The sequence below is a fragment of the Canis lupus genome, chromosome 3 (assembly GCF_048164855.1).
Source record: "Canis lupus baileyi chromosome 3, mCanLup2.hap1, whole genome shotgun sequence".
NCBI lineage: Eukaryota > Metazoa > Chordata > Mammalia > Carnivora > Canidae > Canis > Canis lupus.
In genome coordinates this window covers 8,549,568-8,567,627 of record NC_132840.1, presented here as the reverse complement: position 1 = coordinate 8,567,627, position 18,060 = coordinate 8,549,568, and the positions used below count along the sequence as shown (strand labels likewise).

At 39.5% G+C, this 18,060-nt stretch overlaps 1 protein-coding gene across 2 annotated transcripts in view; it reads right to left on the bottom strand.

Moving 5' to 3' along the window:
* SNTB2 (syntrophin beta 2) overlaps positions 1–18,060 on the bottom strand; it is a 115,910-nt gene that overhangs the window by 49,649 nt on the left and 48,201 nt on the right. For both annotated transcript variants that reach the window (XM_072816713.1, XM_072816704.1), the window contains exon 2: positions 10,273–10,486. In XM_072816713.1, the coding sequence (XP_072672814.1) occupies positions 10,273–10,486 (214 nt within the window). The remainder of the gene's footprint in view (positions 1–10,272; positions 10,487–18,060) is intronic.

Below are 18,060 nucleotides of genomic sequence, written 5' to 3'. Positions count from 1 at the left end.
GTCGGGCTCCCTGCATAGAGCCTGCTTCTCCCTCTGCCTGTGTCTCTGCTTCTCTCTCTTTCTGTGTCTCCCATGAATACATAAATAAAATCTTTAATAAAATAAAATAAAATCCCACTATAAACACTTAAAGGGGCTTTTTAAAAAAATATATTTTATTTATTTATTTGAGAGAGCAAGGGAGGGAGACAGCGAGAGAGAGAGAGAGACAGAGAGAGAGAGACAGAGAGACAGAGAAAGAGAGCACAAGCAAGAGGAGGGACAGAGGGAGAAGGAGACTCCTTGATGAGCAGGGAGCCCAATATGGGACTCGGTCCAGAACTCTGAGACTATGACCTGAGCCGAAGGCAGATGCTTAACTGACTGAGCCACTCAGGCACCCCAAAAGCGATTTTTGTAAAATGTAATGGACTTTTTCTTTCAGCAGTATTAGGTTTATGTAAAACACTGAGTAAGAAGTACAGAGAACTCTGAAACACCACCCCTCCCTGCCTCTCCACAATATACCCTATTATTCACATCTTGCATTAGTGTGGTCCATTTGTTACAACTGATGAGCCAGCCAATAATGATACAATATTATTAACTAAAATCCCAGTTCACTCTTTGTATTGTATATTCCAAGTTTTGACAAAAGTATGCCATAGATCTACCATTACTGTATTCTACAGAGTAATAATTTCACTGCTCTAAAAATCCTTGTGCTCTACCTATTGGTCCTCCATCATTCAGGCCCTGGCCCTGACTTCTGGTAACCACTAATCATTTTACTGTCTCCATGGAATCATACAGTATGTCACTTTTTCAGACTGGCTGCTTTCACTTAGAAATATGCATTTAAGGTTTCTCCATGTCTTTCGTCCTTGAGAGCCCATTTCTTTTTATTGCTGATTAATATTTTATTGTCTGGATGTACCACACAATTTTTTTTATCCATTCACCTATTGAAAGACTTCTTGCCTGCTTTCAAGTTTAGGCAATTCTGAATGAAGCTTCTATAAACACTGGTGTGCAGGTCTTTGTGTGAACATTAAGTTTTCAACTTCTTTGGGTAAATAACGAGCACAAGTAGTAGGTCATATGTTAAGACTATGTTTAGCTTTGTAAGAAACTGCCAAACTGTTTTCCAAAGTTGCTGTACCATTCTTCATTCCCACCAACAATGAATAGGAGTTCCTATCGTTCTGCATTCCTCTCCAGCATTTGGTGCTGTTGGTGTTCTGGATTTTGGCCATTCTAATAAGTGTAGTGGTATCTCATTGTTTTAATTTGTAATTCCCTAATGACATGTGATGTTGAGCATCTTTCATATTATTATTTGCCATCTGTATTTCTTCTTTGCTAAGGTGTACAGATCTGTTGCCCATTTTTATGTTTTTTATTTTTTTCAGATTTTATTTATTTATTTATTTGGGGGAAGAGGATCAGCCGGGGGAGGGGGAACTACAACAAAATTATGGAAGCTGGCAAGCAGACAGAGGAGTTAAATGACTTAGCAGACCTAAGAAAAGTGAGGAGTGAAATCCCAGTCAATCCATGTTGCAGAATCCTGAATAGGATGGGGAATTAGAGCATGAGTTAACTCTGGGAGTGGGAGTAAAGCACATAGCTAAAATAGAGAAGCTGGCTGCAAGTCTGTTCCAGCATTCCCCACACCCAGCACTCAGTGACTGCTCCACCCTCAACCCAGCAAAAGATTCATATCCACCCTTATCCCACTAAACTGAAAAGAGCCAGTGATATCCTGAATTCAGTCCCCATATCAAGCTAGTTGTTTGGGGCTATTTATTTCCACTGGGTTGCTTTGGCCACTATAACCAGCTTAACATCCTTTAAACACATGCTAAAAAGTTCAGTCGCAAAACCATGATGAAAAATTTCTTTCACTCCTCCTACTGACCTACTTAGTACTAAAGATAGGAATCTGTTCATCCTTCTCTAGGCACAAAACGTTCCACCTTCTGAAAATGCCTTTACACTTCATACAGTTTCTGGGACAGTCTCTCAGACTCCTTTGACACAGTCTAAACTCTGAAAATCTTGATGTCAAAGATCCTAGTTATTAATAACCAGAAGAATGGAAAATAAATCTGTTATAAAATAAAACTAAACCTGATTAAATAGGATAAGACAACAGGACCTCTAGGCTAGAAAACGATGAAAATTGACAGTAAATTAGTTCACAAGGCAGGAGCACCAATTTTTCATGAAAGAGAAATTTAAGTTTCTTAAGAAGGGACTGTGAAATAGAATATTAATTTATAAGACACTGAAAAGAAACTCTAAAATAGGAGTGATGATTCTAGGATCCAGAAGACTTTGCCTTTGGAGAAGGAGCCCCACAACTGATAAAGGGGGCAAAGTATTTCAGAAAGTCTAGTGCTGTTCTAAAAGAAAAATTCAAATGAAAACTCTGCTAATAAAAATCTGAAGGCAGTCTGCCAGTAATTGTTTGGGCCCATGGGAGAGAGGAGGAGACAGCTACAATGTGAAGAGTTTTGGCCACTAGTCAAACCACTGAGGATTTCCTGAGAAATACAAGCACATTTTGATCAGATGAATCAAATTAATGTTTAGGTACACCGAAACAGGATTCTGTAAGTCTAGCCTGTTTCTCCTTTTAGTTGTCTTCGACATATCTTATATATTTAATAATAATCATATTGTTTTAATATTTCAGAAAGCCAAAATTTACCTTTTAAATGAGAAATAGCCAATATGAGGATGACCAAGACTTTGTGAACCAGCTCAAATTAACATTTATATTTCTGGAAAGCAGCACTTAAGAACACCTTGTCATTGCTAAACTCCACACTGCCCACAGTGCTATTTGTGAAGGAATGGGCGCATGTTCTTTCTCTGGACTTCATCATTACTTAATTAGCTTTCACTTCCCACAATGAACAGCTTAGAACTATGAGAATGCCTAGTGAAGTCTTGAAAACTCAAGTTGGAAGAAGAGAACAAACTTCCTCCTCCTCCTTACTTATTCTGATGGTCAGCACTTTTTTTCAGCTCTAGACACTGAAACTAGATCAAAGTAGTAAAACAGAAAAAAAGATGTTTCCCTCTCAGGTCAAGTAAATTTTTGGTTTAGAAAGTAAAACCCTGGGCAGCCTGGGTGGCTCAGCGGTTTGGCGTGGCCTTCAGCCCGGGGTCGTGATCCTGGGAACCGGGGATCGAGTCCCATATCGGGTTCCCAGCCTGGAGCCTGCTTCTCCCTCTGCCTGTGTCTCTGCTTCTCTCTCTCTGTGTCTCTCATGAATAAATAAATAAAATCTTTAAAAAAAAAAAAAGTGAAACCCTTATATCAAGATGAAAGATGATTCACAAAGAGATTCTACTACTTTCCACTGGAGTAGTTAATATTAAAAAGACACCACCAATGTTGGTGAGGATGTGGAACAACGCAATCTCTCATGCGCTGCTGGTGTATTTAACTTATTAATAACAGTATTCATTTAAATGGCACAATCACTTTGGAAAAAAGACTGGCATTTAGAAAACGAAACTTTTATTTAAGGGATTTATTTATTTATTTGAGAGAGCAGGATGGTGAGGAGTGGAAAGGGAAAGAAAGAATCTCCAACAGACTCCCACTGAGCAAGGAGCCCAACTCGGGGCTCAATCCTATGACCCTGAGATCATGACCTGGACTGAAATCAAGAGTTGGACGCTTAACCCACTGAGCCACATAAGCGCCCCAGAAAACTAAACTATTTTACCCAGCAATTCTACACCTAAGACTTTACCAAAGAAAAATGAAAATGTATGCCTACAAAGGGTTCTACAAAAATATTAATAGTAACTTTATTAACTCTAAACTAAAAATAGGGCAGCCCCGGAGGCGCAGCGGTTTAGTGCCGCCTGCAGCCCGCGTGGGTGATCCTAGAGACCCTGGATCAAGTCCCACATCAGGCTCTCTGCATGGAGCCTGCTTCTCCCTCTGCCTGTGTCTTTGCCTCTCATTCTCTCTCTGTGTCTCTATGAATAAATAAATAAAATCTTAAAAAAAAAAAGATAAAAAACTAAAAATAGTTTCCATCAATGCAAAAACACATAACTGAATTGTGATATATTCATATAACACAGTATCATTCAGCAATAAAAGAGAAATAACTACTGATATATGCAGTAAGATAAATGAATCTCAGGCAGCCCCAGTGGCCTAGCGGTTTAGTGGCGCCTTCAGCCCGGGGTGTGATCCTGGAGACCTGGGATTAAGTCCCACGTGGGGCTCCCTGCATGGAGCCTGCTTCTCCCTCTGCCTGTGTCTCTCTGCCTCTCTCTCTCTGTGTGTCTCTCATGAATAAATAAATCTTAAAAAAAAAAAAAAGATAAATGAATCTCAAAAACCTTATGCTGAGTAAAAGAATTCTACCTCAAAATAGTATCTATGATTGCATTCATATGAAGTTTCAGAATAGTTAAAACTAATCTGTAGTAGAAAGTCAGAACAGTAATAGCCTTTGAAGGTGAGAGAGGGAATTGACTGAGAAGGGGCACAAGAAAACTTTCCAGGGTGATGGTAATGTTCTACATCTTTTTTTTTTTTTTTTTTTTTGTTCTACATCTTGATAGGCTTGTGTTACATAACTGTATGCATTTGTCAAAGTGTATGATTTGTGCATTTTATTATCTGTAAATATTTCCTCAAAAGAAAAAAAAAACTACAGTGAAACACCAAAATCTACTTATTTATATGCATGCTTAATCTACTTATTTATATGCATACTTATTTATATGCATGCTTATTTAAACGGAAATATATTAATGTCTGCAATTCACTCTGAAAAGTATCAAGAAAAATTAAAATGGAGTGACAGATAGACAAATGGGTCAACTTGTGCTAAAACAGGTATAGTAGGGACGCCTGGGTGGCTCAGTGGTTGAGTGTCTGCCTTTGGCTCAAGTAGTGATTCCAGGGTTCTGGGATCGAATTCCACATCAGGCTCCCTGCATGGAGCCTGCTCTTCCCTCTGCCTGGGTCTCTGCCTCTCTCTCTCGGTCTCTCATGAATAAATACATAAAATATTTTTAAAAATAAAAATTAAAATAAATTTTAAAAAAAGCAGGTATAGGGGATCCCTGGGTGGTTCAGCGGTTTGGCGCCTGCCTTTGGCCCAGGGCGTGGTCCTGGAGTCCCGGGATCGAGTCCCACGTCAGGCTCCCGGCATGGAGCCTGCTTCTCCCTCCTCCTGTATCTCTGCCTCTCTCTCTCTATGCCTATCATAATAAATAAATAAACCTTAAAAAAAAAAAAAAAAAAAGGCAGGTATAGGGGCAGTCCGGGTGGCTCAGTGGTTTAGTGCAGCCTTCAGCCCAGGGCCTGATCTTGGAGACCCGGGATCGAGTTCCACATCGGGCTCCCTGCATGGAGCCTGCTTCTCCCTCTGCCTGTGTCTCTGCCTCTCTCTCTCTCTGTCTCTCATGAATAAATAAATAAAATCTTAAAAAAAAAAAAAAAGCAGGTATAGTAAAATGTTCACGGTTGACTCTAGGTGGTGAGAAAATGAATGTTGACTATAGAATTCTTTTGACCTTGCTTTACGTGGAAGATCTTTTACAATAAAACGTTAGGAAAAAAGTAAAGAATGTTGGGAAACCACATGCCCACCAACGGCTTAAAGAACAGAATAAGTATTTTCCACATTAGGGAACATTTAGGCCTATTTCTTGCTCTGAGTTTTACAAGAGACTATGTTGAAGATTAAAATTTCCAAATAGAAATATGGTCAGTTATATAAAGCTGCAACTTGATAAATGTTTTGCTCACAGATGTCCTAACAAAACTTATTTTTACTGTTCCTGCAATGGATTGGTTTTTTCCATGGCTTTAAATGTTGCAGCTGTGTTACTTGTCATGACATCTTCCTGAGACAGAGCTGAGATAAATTTAAGGATCAAAGAGCTCCAAGTGATTTTCTAGATATTATCTTATTTATCCTTGAAGTAGTTCTAAAAGACTCTAGTTGAGCAAACATTATTATGTCCATTTTACAAACAGAGAAAATAGGACAGAGAAATTAAGGGATTTATTTAAGGTCATAGGACACAAATGGCACATGAAATCATAGTATAGTGAAAGCTTACTATGCCAATTTTGCAATCATCCTCTTATTTAATCTGCATATAAGCTTTCATTTTGTACAGGAGGAAACCAAGGCTTACAGAAAAGAAATAGCTTGGCCAAAGTTTCAAAGCTCATCATCTAACTTCTATCTGACTAGCTAATGGGTTCTGAACATTTTTTTCTCCTAAGACATATAGATGTTCCCACTCCTATGGACATAACTGAAGTTCTGCATAATTTTGCCAGGCACTAATTCTACTGCTTTTCTTTTTCTCCAGAAAGCACACTGGAATGCAAGGAGGAGTGATAAAGAAATAACTTTGATTCTCTTACAATTTATATTTTACAAAAAGCAAATTATCTATAAATCTTAGCATTTCAAGTAAAATGAGAAACAAATTACTTTGTAGCATTAAGATTGAGAATCTACAATAGCCTGAATCTTCTAAGACCTTTCCTCATTTAGTATACCATGGTCCAGGAAACTGACCCTCTCTTATTTTTTTTCTAAAGATTTTATTTATTTATTTAAAGATTTTATTTAAAGATTTTATTTATTTATTCACAAGAGACACAGGGAAAGAGGCAGAGACACAGGCAGAGGGAGAAGCAGGCTCCATGCAGGGAGCCGAATGCGCGACTGATCCCGGGATTCCAGGATCACGCCCTGGGCTGAAGGCAGACGCTCAACCGCTGAGCCACTCACACGTCCCTGACCCTCTCTTATCGAAGAGCAAGATGTGATACAAATCTCGTAACCCAAACTTCTGTCTCCGATTGGTTCTGAAGATCTATTTCAAACCTGATCATGCACCAAATGTCTTTAGCATTTAGTATGTATCCTACAGAGAGTGCAACCCCGTGATCCTGGCCTTTAATAAAGGCCAAAGGTACTGAGCTCTAAAAGATGTCTAAGTAGAAGATAAAGTAGCACAATCTTCAATAATACAGCCAAGTCACATCACCTTCCTCCTCCCACAACCTCAGAGTTCTGCAAAAACTTTGTAACACTTTGCCTTTTTCTCTAATACCTCACCATATCAGCAGCGCTACAGGTGCTACAGACTGTGTCCTGCCCCATTGAATCCATATGTTAAAATCCTAACCCTCAATGTGATATTAGGACATGGAGCCTTTGGGAGGTGATTAGGTCATGAGGGCAGAAATAAGCGCTCTTATAAAAGAGACCCCAGGGACGCCTGGGTGGCTCAGCAGTTGGGCACCTGCCTTTGGCTCAGGTCGTGATCCCGGAATCCGGAATCGAGTTCCACATCGGGCTCCCTCCGAAGAGCCTGCTTCTCCCTCTACCTGTGTCTCTGCCTCTCTCTCAGTCTGTGTCTCTCGTGAATAAATCAATCAATCAATCAATCAATCAATCAATCTTTAAAAAAAGAGAGAGAGAGAGAGAGAGACCCCAGAGAGCTCTCTAGACTCTTCCGCTATGTGAGGACACAGCAAGAAGATAGCCATCTATGAATCAGGAAGCCGGCCCTCACCAGACACGGATTCTGCTGGCACCTCATCTTGGACTTCTATCCTTCCTATTCTTGGACTGTGAAAAATCAATTTCTGTTGTTTATAAGCCACCCAGTCTATGATATTTTGTTACAGCAGTCACAACAGACTACGACAAGAGATACCTATTCTCATTCTCAGAAATGATTTATAATGAAGAGACTTAGCCTGAAAAAATTCCTCAGCCTGACAACCAGTTGACAAATTTAGTTGCTGTTTGTTCTTTATAACATTGTTTCTCTATTCTAGTTCCTTCTTTGTGGTCCTTATTTTTTTTTCCTAATTTTTTTAAGTTCATAATTAACCAAAAGCTCTCCAAAAATGCATTTCATTTGAAGAAAAAAAATAATTTTGATCTAAAAGTTAGAAGTGATTACTTTGCAAATTAAATTCTTACTTAATGAAAAAAAAGCAATTCTTTAAAGACCAAGCTGTGTTGTATTTAGATATAATTTAACATGCACACAATCTTTCATGAATAAATCTATATGTAACTTGAAACAATTTCCATAATGTCTTGAACTTGTAAAAGAAAGAAAACAAGATCAATACAAATATATCAGAACATAATTTTCAAAATGTGTAAACATAATTGGCAGTTAAGACTTCTTCTAGCTACGCTTTAAAAAATATTTTTTTGGGGGGGATCCCTGGGTGGCTCAGCAGTTTAGCACCTGCCTTTGGCCCAGGGCGTGATCCTGGAGTCCTGGGATCGAGTCCCGCATCAGACTTCCTGCATGGAGCCTGCTTCTCCCTCTGCCTGTATCTCTGTCTCTCTCACTCTCTCTGTGTCTCTCATGAATAAATAAAATAAAAATCTTTAAAAAAAAAACTTTTTAAAAAAATTTATTTATTTGAAAGAGAGCAAGCAAGAGAGAAAGCACAAACAAGGGGCAGGGGCAACGAGAGAGGGAAAAGCAGGCTCCCCGCTGAGTGGGGAGCCCAACCTGGAGCTCAACCCAGGCCCCAGGATCATGACCCAAGCCGAAGGGAGATGCTTAACTAATTGCAAGTCACTCTTTCTTAAGAACCTACAATGAACCTGGCTCTGTGCAAAGGGTTCCTATTATTGTCTCATTTAATCTGCACACTGAGTTAAGTATTATTATTCTTTTTTTAAAAAAAAACAAATGAGGATATGGTGGTTTATGGAGGTGAAAGGATTTGCTCAGAGCCTTCCTTTCAGCAGGTCACCCTAATCATGATTGTCTGATTTCCACAAGAAGGTTTATCTGATTGCAGAGCTCAACTCTTTCCAGTATGCCACACACAATATATATTACAGAGCAGGACTTTTAATGTCCCCATGGTCTAAAATCCCCAATGTTGGGGCACCTGGGTGGCTCATTAAGCATCTGCCTTCAGCTTGGGTCATGACCCTGGGGTCCTGGGATTGGGTCCCTCATCAGGCTCCCGGCTTCCCCTGTTCATGCATTCTCTATCTTTCAAATAAATAAAAAATCTTCAAAAAAATGCCCAAGGTCACTGAGCTTCCTGCTGTCTTCTTGTATCCATCCCATCCTGATTGGGTATTTGGCTATACATTCAGATCAGAAGAGACCATAAAACTGAAAGTACATTATATAAAGTCTGGTGCTTAACTAGGTCTTTGGATAAGTTTCTCTGTCTCTTTTTTCCCCCTAATCTCTAACCGAACACTAGGTTTACCAGTATCACCTCACAGAATCACTGAAGACAAAGTCACAGAACCTGAATGGTTATAGAACTATGCAAGGGACACTAGAAATTATTCAAAATCAACTCTCTCTATTTACAAATAAGGACACTCAAGTCAAGAGATGTCAAGTTGCCAGGGTCACATTGCTAGCTGAGGCAGCCATATCTATAATCAGATCTCAGACTCTACATTATCCACAATATAAGGAGTTTCCATCTGAGGAGATATTTACAATTTAACAAGGTTTTTAAAATTATGAATTAAATTCAGAGTGAGAAAAGTACTAATACTCCAGAAAAGTGTGAAATTAAGAGAAGTCCCTCTACCCTTCTAATCTATTTGATTGATTGATTGATTGATTGATTGATTCATTCATTCATTCATTCATGAGTGACACAGGGAGAGAAAGAGAGAGGCAGAGACAGGCAGAGGGAGAAGCAGGCTTCATGCAGGGAGCCAGATGTGGGACTCGATCCCGGGTCTCCATGATCACGCCCTGAGCTGAAGGTGGAGCTAAACCGCTGAGCCACCTGGGCTGCCCTACCCTTCTAATCTTATTTTACTCCCTGGAGGAACCACCATGAAGTTTCCTGTGTGTTTGTCCCAAATTTTTCCATATATGTATATGTACATGTATGTGTAAAGTAATTTAAATATGGAACTCCAGGGTCACCTCAGTGGCTCAGTGGTTGAGCGTCTGCCTTTGACTCAGGTCATGATCCCAGGATCGAGTCCCGCATTGGGCTCCCCACAGAGAGCCTGCTTCTCCTTCTGCCTATGTCTCTGCCTCTTTCTCTATCTCTCTTATGAATAAAGAAATAAAATCTTTTTAAAAAAAAGATATATATGGAACCCCCAAAATTATTCTCTCATCTTAGGCTGATGTTTTCCTCTGCATAATGTTGTCAACAGTCATATTATTAATAATATGCATGAGTAATATTGCAACATGTCCCTAAGTTTGTAAAGCTGTGAGTACGATATTCTCCCTTTAGGTACAGCTCACCTGTTTTCCAGATCCGGCATGCTTAGGTTTCTAGCAGCAAAGCACATTTTGAGAGGGATGACCTTCCTGTCCTTGGTGCTGTTCTGGTGTTTTGGAGAACCAGAGTCCTCACTGCCACTAAAGCTTGGTGACTGCGGAGATGCACCTTCCCAAGGTAGATCTGATACTAATGATGGTTTCTTGATATATGGTGTTACTTCTCGGATGAACTTGACTACAAACAAAAATCAAAGAAGAAGGTTACTGTTTTTGCTTCCTATGAACAATGACAACTGAAATACACACATACATTTAATATCTGTTGGTCAGTAAAAAAAGACACTAAGTTAAAGAGCCAGCACACAGCATTTTAGGATTGGAGAATATCTTAAAGGCTATATAATCCAAACGAAATGCCACTACTATATTCTAAAAAGTTTAACTTCTGAGCTTTTGCATGTATTTTTCCTTCTGCTTAGGATTCCTCTTTCTCTGCCTGGTCAACTCTACTTCAGAGTTACCTCTTCAGCAACCTTTCCTGTCAACTCTCCCCAGGGTATTACCAACACACCTCTGTCACAACCTCTCAGCACCCTGGGTTGTATCCTTTGCTAATACTTCCATCCACCTGCTGGGTCTGAGTTCTTTGAGGGCAGGACTTATGATGGATTCAGTCTTAGTATCCAACACATAGTACAGTGTGTGCTCAATATATGTTTGAAAATGAGTTAAAGAAACAAATGGAGACGCCTGGGTGGCTCAGTTAGTTAAGTGTCTGCCTTTGGCTCAGGTTGTAATCTCAGGGTCCTGGGATTGAGCCCCACATGGAACCCTACACTGGGCTCCGTGTTCAGTGGGCGGTCTGCTTGTCCCAATCTCTCTCCCCCTGCTCATGTTCTCTCTGTCTCTCTCAAACAAATAAAAATCTTTAAAAAAGAAAAGTATTTTAAAATTTCCCAAGTTGCCAAAACAACAACAAACAAACAAATAAATAAATACTTGGATTATTTCCATAGTTGACCAGCCATGAATAAATCTCCTGGTGACAGATTCAGTACCTCCTGAGACAGTGTCACTTAATTTTAGACAACTCAACATTTAGAAATTCTTGAAACTTCCACAAACTGGTTTGCAGTCTACTGAAGCCATACAGAAAAAAACTTACATCTCTCACGTGAGAACAACTTAATTATCTAAAAACTGATTATTTCTCTCTTTCCCTGACTAAGCTAAATATTTCTAGTTCAGTTCAATTCAATTCAACTCAATCAGTATTTTTAGCTACCTATCAACTGCCAGTAATTAGTCTATCCACTAAAAACAAATTAAGCATGGATCCCACCCTCAAAGAATGGCCAATCTATTAAGGGAGACAGCTATATTAACACATCATTATAGATTTGAAAACGAATACAAAAATAAAGTGTATTCAAGGTAAGGTATTTTGATTAATGGTAGCCCCAAATTAAAACATAGCTTTTACTAGATGGCAAACTTCTTTAAGTTCAATTTTAAGACTCATTAAATACTTCTTTGACCCTGGTCATGACTAGCAACTGCTGTCATTTGAGGCATGGTGTTCTCGTTTCAAAAACCAGACAAACTGAGGATTATTAAAATTTTAAATGTCATTAAAAATGTAAATGGTTGAATGCAGACATAGTCATCATTAACCCTGCTATCATGTTATATTAGATCAGTATTCTACTCCCCTCTCAAATTCTAATGGGGTAGGTCATTACAGTAGTATCATGGGAATTAAAAACTAGAAAGATATGATCATTGTCAAGGTTTATCAATATCATAATAGTCAGTATTAACATTCCACAGCACTGGAAGCTTTACAAGCCGGGGTGCCTGGCTGGCTCAATCAGTTAAATGGATGACTCTTGATTTCAGCTCAGGTAATAAATCTCAGGGTCATGGGATGGAGCCCCACATCAGGCTCCACATTCAGGGGGTTGTTTGCTGGAGATTCTCTCCCTTTGTTTCTGTCCCTCCCCCTATGCATGTGCTCTCTCTCTCTCTTAAATAAATAAAACTTTCTTTAAAAAAAGCTTTACAAGCCAATGAAACTTTACTAACAAATAGATTTCTAAATCTAAAAAATTATCAGATGTTTCTAAAAACACAGTTAAGTCTTTAAAATACTGTTTCTTTTTTGAATAACTAATACATGCATATAAGACAAAATTCAAAAAATAGAAAAGATCTTAAGATTTTTATTTACAGGATGCCTGGGTGGCTCAGTGGTTGAGCCTCTACCTTTGCTCAGGGCATGATCCCAGGGTCCTGGGATCGAGTCCCACATCACACTCCTCGCAGGGAGCCTGTTTCTGCCTCTGCCTATGTCTCTGTCTCTCTCTGTGTCTCTCATGAATAAATAAATAAAATCTTACCAAAAAAAATATTTTTATTTACTTTTTTTTTATAAAAGATTTTATAATAAAACATCTAGATTTCTAGCAGCCCAAAACTCATCCCTGGAGACAACCATTATATGGTCTTTCAGATATATCCTAGATATGCTAAACATATGTAAAAATAAACATACACATGTACATATATATGCATATATATATAGACATACACTTCACATAATGGTAGTATATAGTGCTTACTGTTTTGCATCTTGTTTTTACTTAATATTGATAATATTTTTTTTTTAAGATTTTTTTTTAAATTTTTTTATTTATTTATGATAGTCACAGAGAGAGAGAGAGAGAGGCAGAGACACAGGTAGAGGGAGAAGCAGGCTCCATGCACCAGGGAGCCCGACGTGGGATTCGATCCCGGGTCTCCAGGATCGCGCCCTGGGCCAAAGGCAGGTGCCAAACCGCTGCGCCACCCAGGGATCCCTTAATATTGATAATATAAGCCCAGCATTCTGTAGCTCATTCTACAGCATGATGTGGTGACATATAGTCCTTTGGACTCAGAAAGATTTGGTTCAAATACCAATTGTATTTTCTACTCAGTTACTTGACTGTTAAGAGGTTTTCATCTTTATAACCTACTAGTGTTTAGTAACACTAAACAAGTAAAAGCTTCAGGCATATACTAAAAATTCAAGGGATCCCTGGGTGGCGCAGCGGTTTGGCGCCTGCCTTTGGCCCAGGGCGTGATCCTGGAGACCCGGGATCAAATCCCACGTCGGGCTCCCGGTGCATGGAGCCTGCTTTTCCCTCTGCCTATGTCTCTGACTCTCTCTCTGTATGTGTGACTATCATAAATAAATATAAATTTTTTAAAAATTCAATAAATAGTACATGCCTTTCTTTTCTTTTTATTTAATTACTTAAGTAATCTCTATACCCGATGTGGGGCTCGAACTCATGACCCTGAAATCAAGAGTCACATGCTCTTCCGAATGACCCAGTCAGGAGTCCCATGTGCCTTTTTTTTTTCCTTCCCTAAATTAAATAGTTAGAATTTTTTTTTAATTTTTTTTTTTTTAATTTAGTTTTTCATGAGACACACAGAGAGAGGCAGAAACAGGCAGAGGGAGAAGCTGGCTGCCTGCAGGGAGCCTGATGCAAGACTCGATCCCAGAACTCCAGGATCACAACCTGAGCCAAAGGCTGATGCTCAACCACTGAGCCACCCAGGTGTCCCAAACGTTAAAAATTTTTAACAGCAATCAGTAGAAAGGTGAAATTATTTCCTTATAAGTTATAAAACAAGATCTGTTGAAATTAAGCATAATCCTAGAAAATATAATAATGCTAATGCCAACTTTTAGATATAGTTTGTGTTTGTGTATGTGTGTTTGCTTCCTATGCACAGTTGTGATACATGCATTTCTAGGTTGAGAAGGGAAAAGCTAGGGATGCCTGGGTGGCTCGGTGGTTGAGCATCTGCCTTTGGCTTAGGGCATGATCCCAGGGTCTTGGATCAAGTTCCACGTTGGGCTCCTTGCAGAAAGCCTGCTTCTCCTCTGTTTATGTCTCTGCCTCTCTCTCTCTGTGTCTTTCATGAATAAATAAATAAAATCTTAAAAAAAAAAAAGGTAAAAGCTAGCTGCCTCAAGTCACCAAGGAGATTTTTTTCATCCTAGAAAAATAAGCAAGGGTGCAGCCTATATATCCCTTGAGCGGCTGACTCAGGCATTTCAATTACATGCTTTAGTTTTGTGCTTTCAAGAGAGGATTAGATCACAAGAACTTTAGCAGAAATTCCTAAGTTTCTAGTCACAGCCAATGGCAGAGACTTGCTTTTTGAACATTTAAGGCAGTATACCAACTATTGGGCTACCAACCAGAGGAAATTAAAGGCATTCTAAAAGATTACTCTTGCATATTATAGTGGCAAAAAAGGACCCCTCATGGTCTACTTAGAAGTTCATTCAGTCACATAGTAGCATCACTAAACTGATAACTGCACATATATTTAAATAAAACAGACATATGTACACAGCCTATTTCATGGCCTCATGAAAGAGCAGTGGTTTCACTCAAGTTGATGACAACTGGCTCATATCCCAATCTAACTAGCCATCCATAATAGCTGAAGAACTGAATATACATCTGTTTCTAATTTACCTGAGATATGGGAGAGGTGGAAAGTTAACAGTGTTCTGTTTAAGTCCTATAATTAGACCTCTCCGGTTACCATAGTACTCTCACCTGGATCCCTGGCAGGAAAGGTAAAGACTCTATACCCCTATATGGCATTCAGGTTGACTTAGTACTCATAATATACTTCATAATTACTTAATTTTTCCTGATAGTTGTGTAAATCATCCTCAAAATGTTTAAACGCTGATGTTTGCAATGTTTTAGATGCTGAAGTCAATTTCCTTTCCCCTATGTACTGATCATGATCACTCTTACTGAAAATGAAAGAGGCTTCCCCTCACCCTAAGAGCATCACTATAACCCTTTCATCAGAGTGATGAAAACATATACATATACTATACACACACCTGGAAGGAGGTCTGGAAGGGTTTTCATCAAAATATCAATAGTCAATAGTGCTTATGTATAGGTGTAGGATTGTCTTCTTTTTTTTTTTTTTAAAGATTTTATTTATTTATTTATGATAGTCACACAGAGAGAGAGAGAGAGAGGCAGAGACACAGGCAGAGGGAGAAGCAGGCTCCATGCTGGGAGCCCGATGTGGGATTCGATCCCAGGTCTCCAGGATCGCGCCCCGGGCCAAAGGCAGGCGCCAAACCGCTGCGCCACCCAGGGATCCCTGTCTTCTTTTCTTTATATAGTTTTGTATATTTGAAATTCTTATGAGTCCATATAACTTATACCAAAAAAAAACCCTTTTTTAAAAAAGATTATTTATTTATTTATTTATTTATTTATTTATTTATTTATTTATTTATGATAGACACAGGCAGAGAGAGAGAGAGAGGCAGAGACACAGGAGGAGGGAGAAGCAGGCTCCATGCCAGGAGCCCGAGGCGGGACTCGATCCCGGCACTCCAGGATCGTGCCCTGGGCCAACGGCAGACACCAAACCGCTGAGCCACCCAGGGATCCTCCCACAAAAAAACTCTTAAGAAACAAAATTTATTCTGAAACTTTGCTCAAACTTTAAACATGGAACACCTTAAAATGAAATCTTATTGAGCCTTCAAAAACTATAATGCACTGGATGGGATCCAATATCCAATTGATTCTTACTGAATTCCAACTCTAATGAACAGATTTACAGGGGGTCCATGTATTTTAATGAGGTACTCTGTGATCCTGGTTTGGGGCATTAGGCAGCATCTGATTTTGACCTGAATGTCATCCTATGTGGCTATGAAAAGATACTTCATAGTGCAGACACAACTTATAGTTGTCAACACAAGTATTCCAATAAATCAATCCCCTTCCCTTCCAAACATCAACCTTTCATATAATAAGTATTTTCCTCTTTATCTCTCCTCCCCCTTTTAAAAAGATTTCACTTATTTATTAATGAGAGACACACAGAGAGAGAGGCAGAGACCTAGGCAGAGGAAGAAGCAGGCTCCTTGCAGGGAACCTGATGCGGGACTCGATCCCCCAACCCAGGATCACACCCTGAGCCAAAGGCAGACACTCAACCCTCAACTGCTGAGCCACCCAGGCATCGCAGTTTTCCTCTTTATCTCTAACACTTATATTTTTCTTACCTAATCTGGTGACCTTTACTGTGAGTTTAAGTGAAACTAACGGATCAGGGCAGCCCCGGTGGCGCAGCGGTTTAGCGCCGCCTGCAGCCTGGGGTGTGATCATGGAGACCCGGGATCGAGTCCCGCGTCGGGCTCCCTGCATGGAGCCTGCTTCTCTCTCTGCCTGTGTCTCTGCCTCTCTTTCGCTCTCTCTGAATAAATAAATAAATAAATAAATCTTTAAAAAAAAAAAAGAAAAGAAAGAAACTAGTGGATCTGACAATGTGCCATTATCTTCCCCAGGTTTTGCAAACAAATTTGTCTCTGGGTTATCCTGAGGGTGGAAGAGCTGGCTGTCTTTTCACTCACAAATGAGTTATGGTGACATCACTGTTAAAGTATTCTCCTAAAGTTTCTCCACAACCTCATCCTAAGCTCCTCCTCCAAATCAGGAATTTGATAGATGGCCACCAGAAACATTAAAAAGGAATACTTTACTTTCAGTAAAAAGTCTTTTACATTCTCAACTTGCAGGTGTCTTTCAGCTCAAGTATCCTGTCATTTGGGGTTTGAGTAGACTGCTCAGTCTAGGGATTGGCAATGTACACCCTGAATGTATTCAGAGTGATTATGGTTTTACTATACCTTTCCATTTTATCTTATTTTTAAGATTTAATTATTTATTTGAGAGAAAGAGAGTATGTGCAGGGGGGAGAAGCAGAGGAAGAGTCTTAAGCAAACTCCTCGTGGAGCGTGGAACCTGAGGCTGGGCTCCAGCTGGAGATTACAACCCCAGTGGAAACCAAATAGGGCACCCAATCAACTCTGCCACCCAGGCACCCCTATATTTTTCCATTAAAAATGATACTGCAATTCACTAATCTACGGAGTTCCTGGTATGTGCCAGGAACTGCTTTAGGAACTTAGAATAATAAGTCCATGAACCAGTGCCTGGGTGGCTAAGTCAGTTAAGCTACTGCCTGCGGCTTAGGTCATGGTCCCCAGTCCTGGGATGGAGCCCTGCGTAGGGAGATCCCTGCTCAGTGGGGAGTCTGCTTCTCCCTCTCCCTCTGCTACCACTCTCTTTCTGTCAAATAAATAAATAAAGTCTTTAAAAAAAAAAAAAGCTTGTACGCAAATGTTCTTAGCAGCTTTATTTGTAAGTGGAAACAACCCAAATTTCCTTCAATGGGTGACTAAATAAATTGCAGTACAGCCACAGAATAGAATACTACTTGGTGATAAAAGTAATCAACTACTGATAACACTTAGCAACTTCGAGGAATCTCAAAGGCATCATACTGAGTAAAAGAAGCCAGTGGTGAAAGGTTACATACTCACATGATCCCATTATTGAAAAGACAAAAATATATGATTAAGAGCAGATCAGTGGTTGCCAGGGTTGGGAATAGGGAAGATGTGATTAATTCTTCGGAGCATGGAACTGTCCTGTATAAGGATTGTGGTGATGGTCACAATAATTTATACATGTGTTAAAACACATAGAACTGTACACCATCAGAGCGGGGGCAGGGGGTGGCAATGTTACTGCATGATAATTAAAAGATAAGAAAAAGTAAGTAAATTATATAATAGGTTATACAATGTTAAGTGTTATGAAAAAAAACAGTAAAAGAAGGCAGATCAGGAGTGCCACAAGGGGGAGGTCAATTTGCAATTTTATATAAGGAAGTTAGGGTAAGCCTCATTAAGAC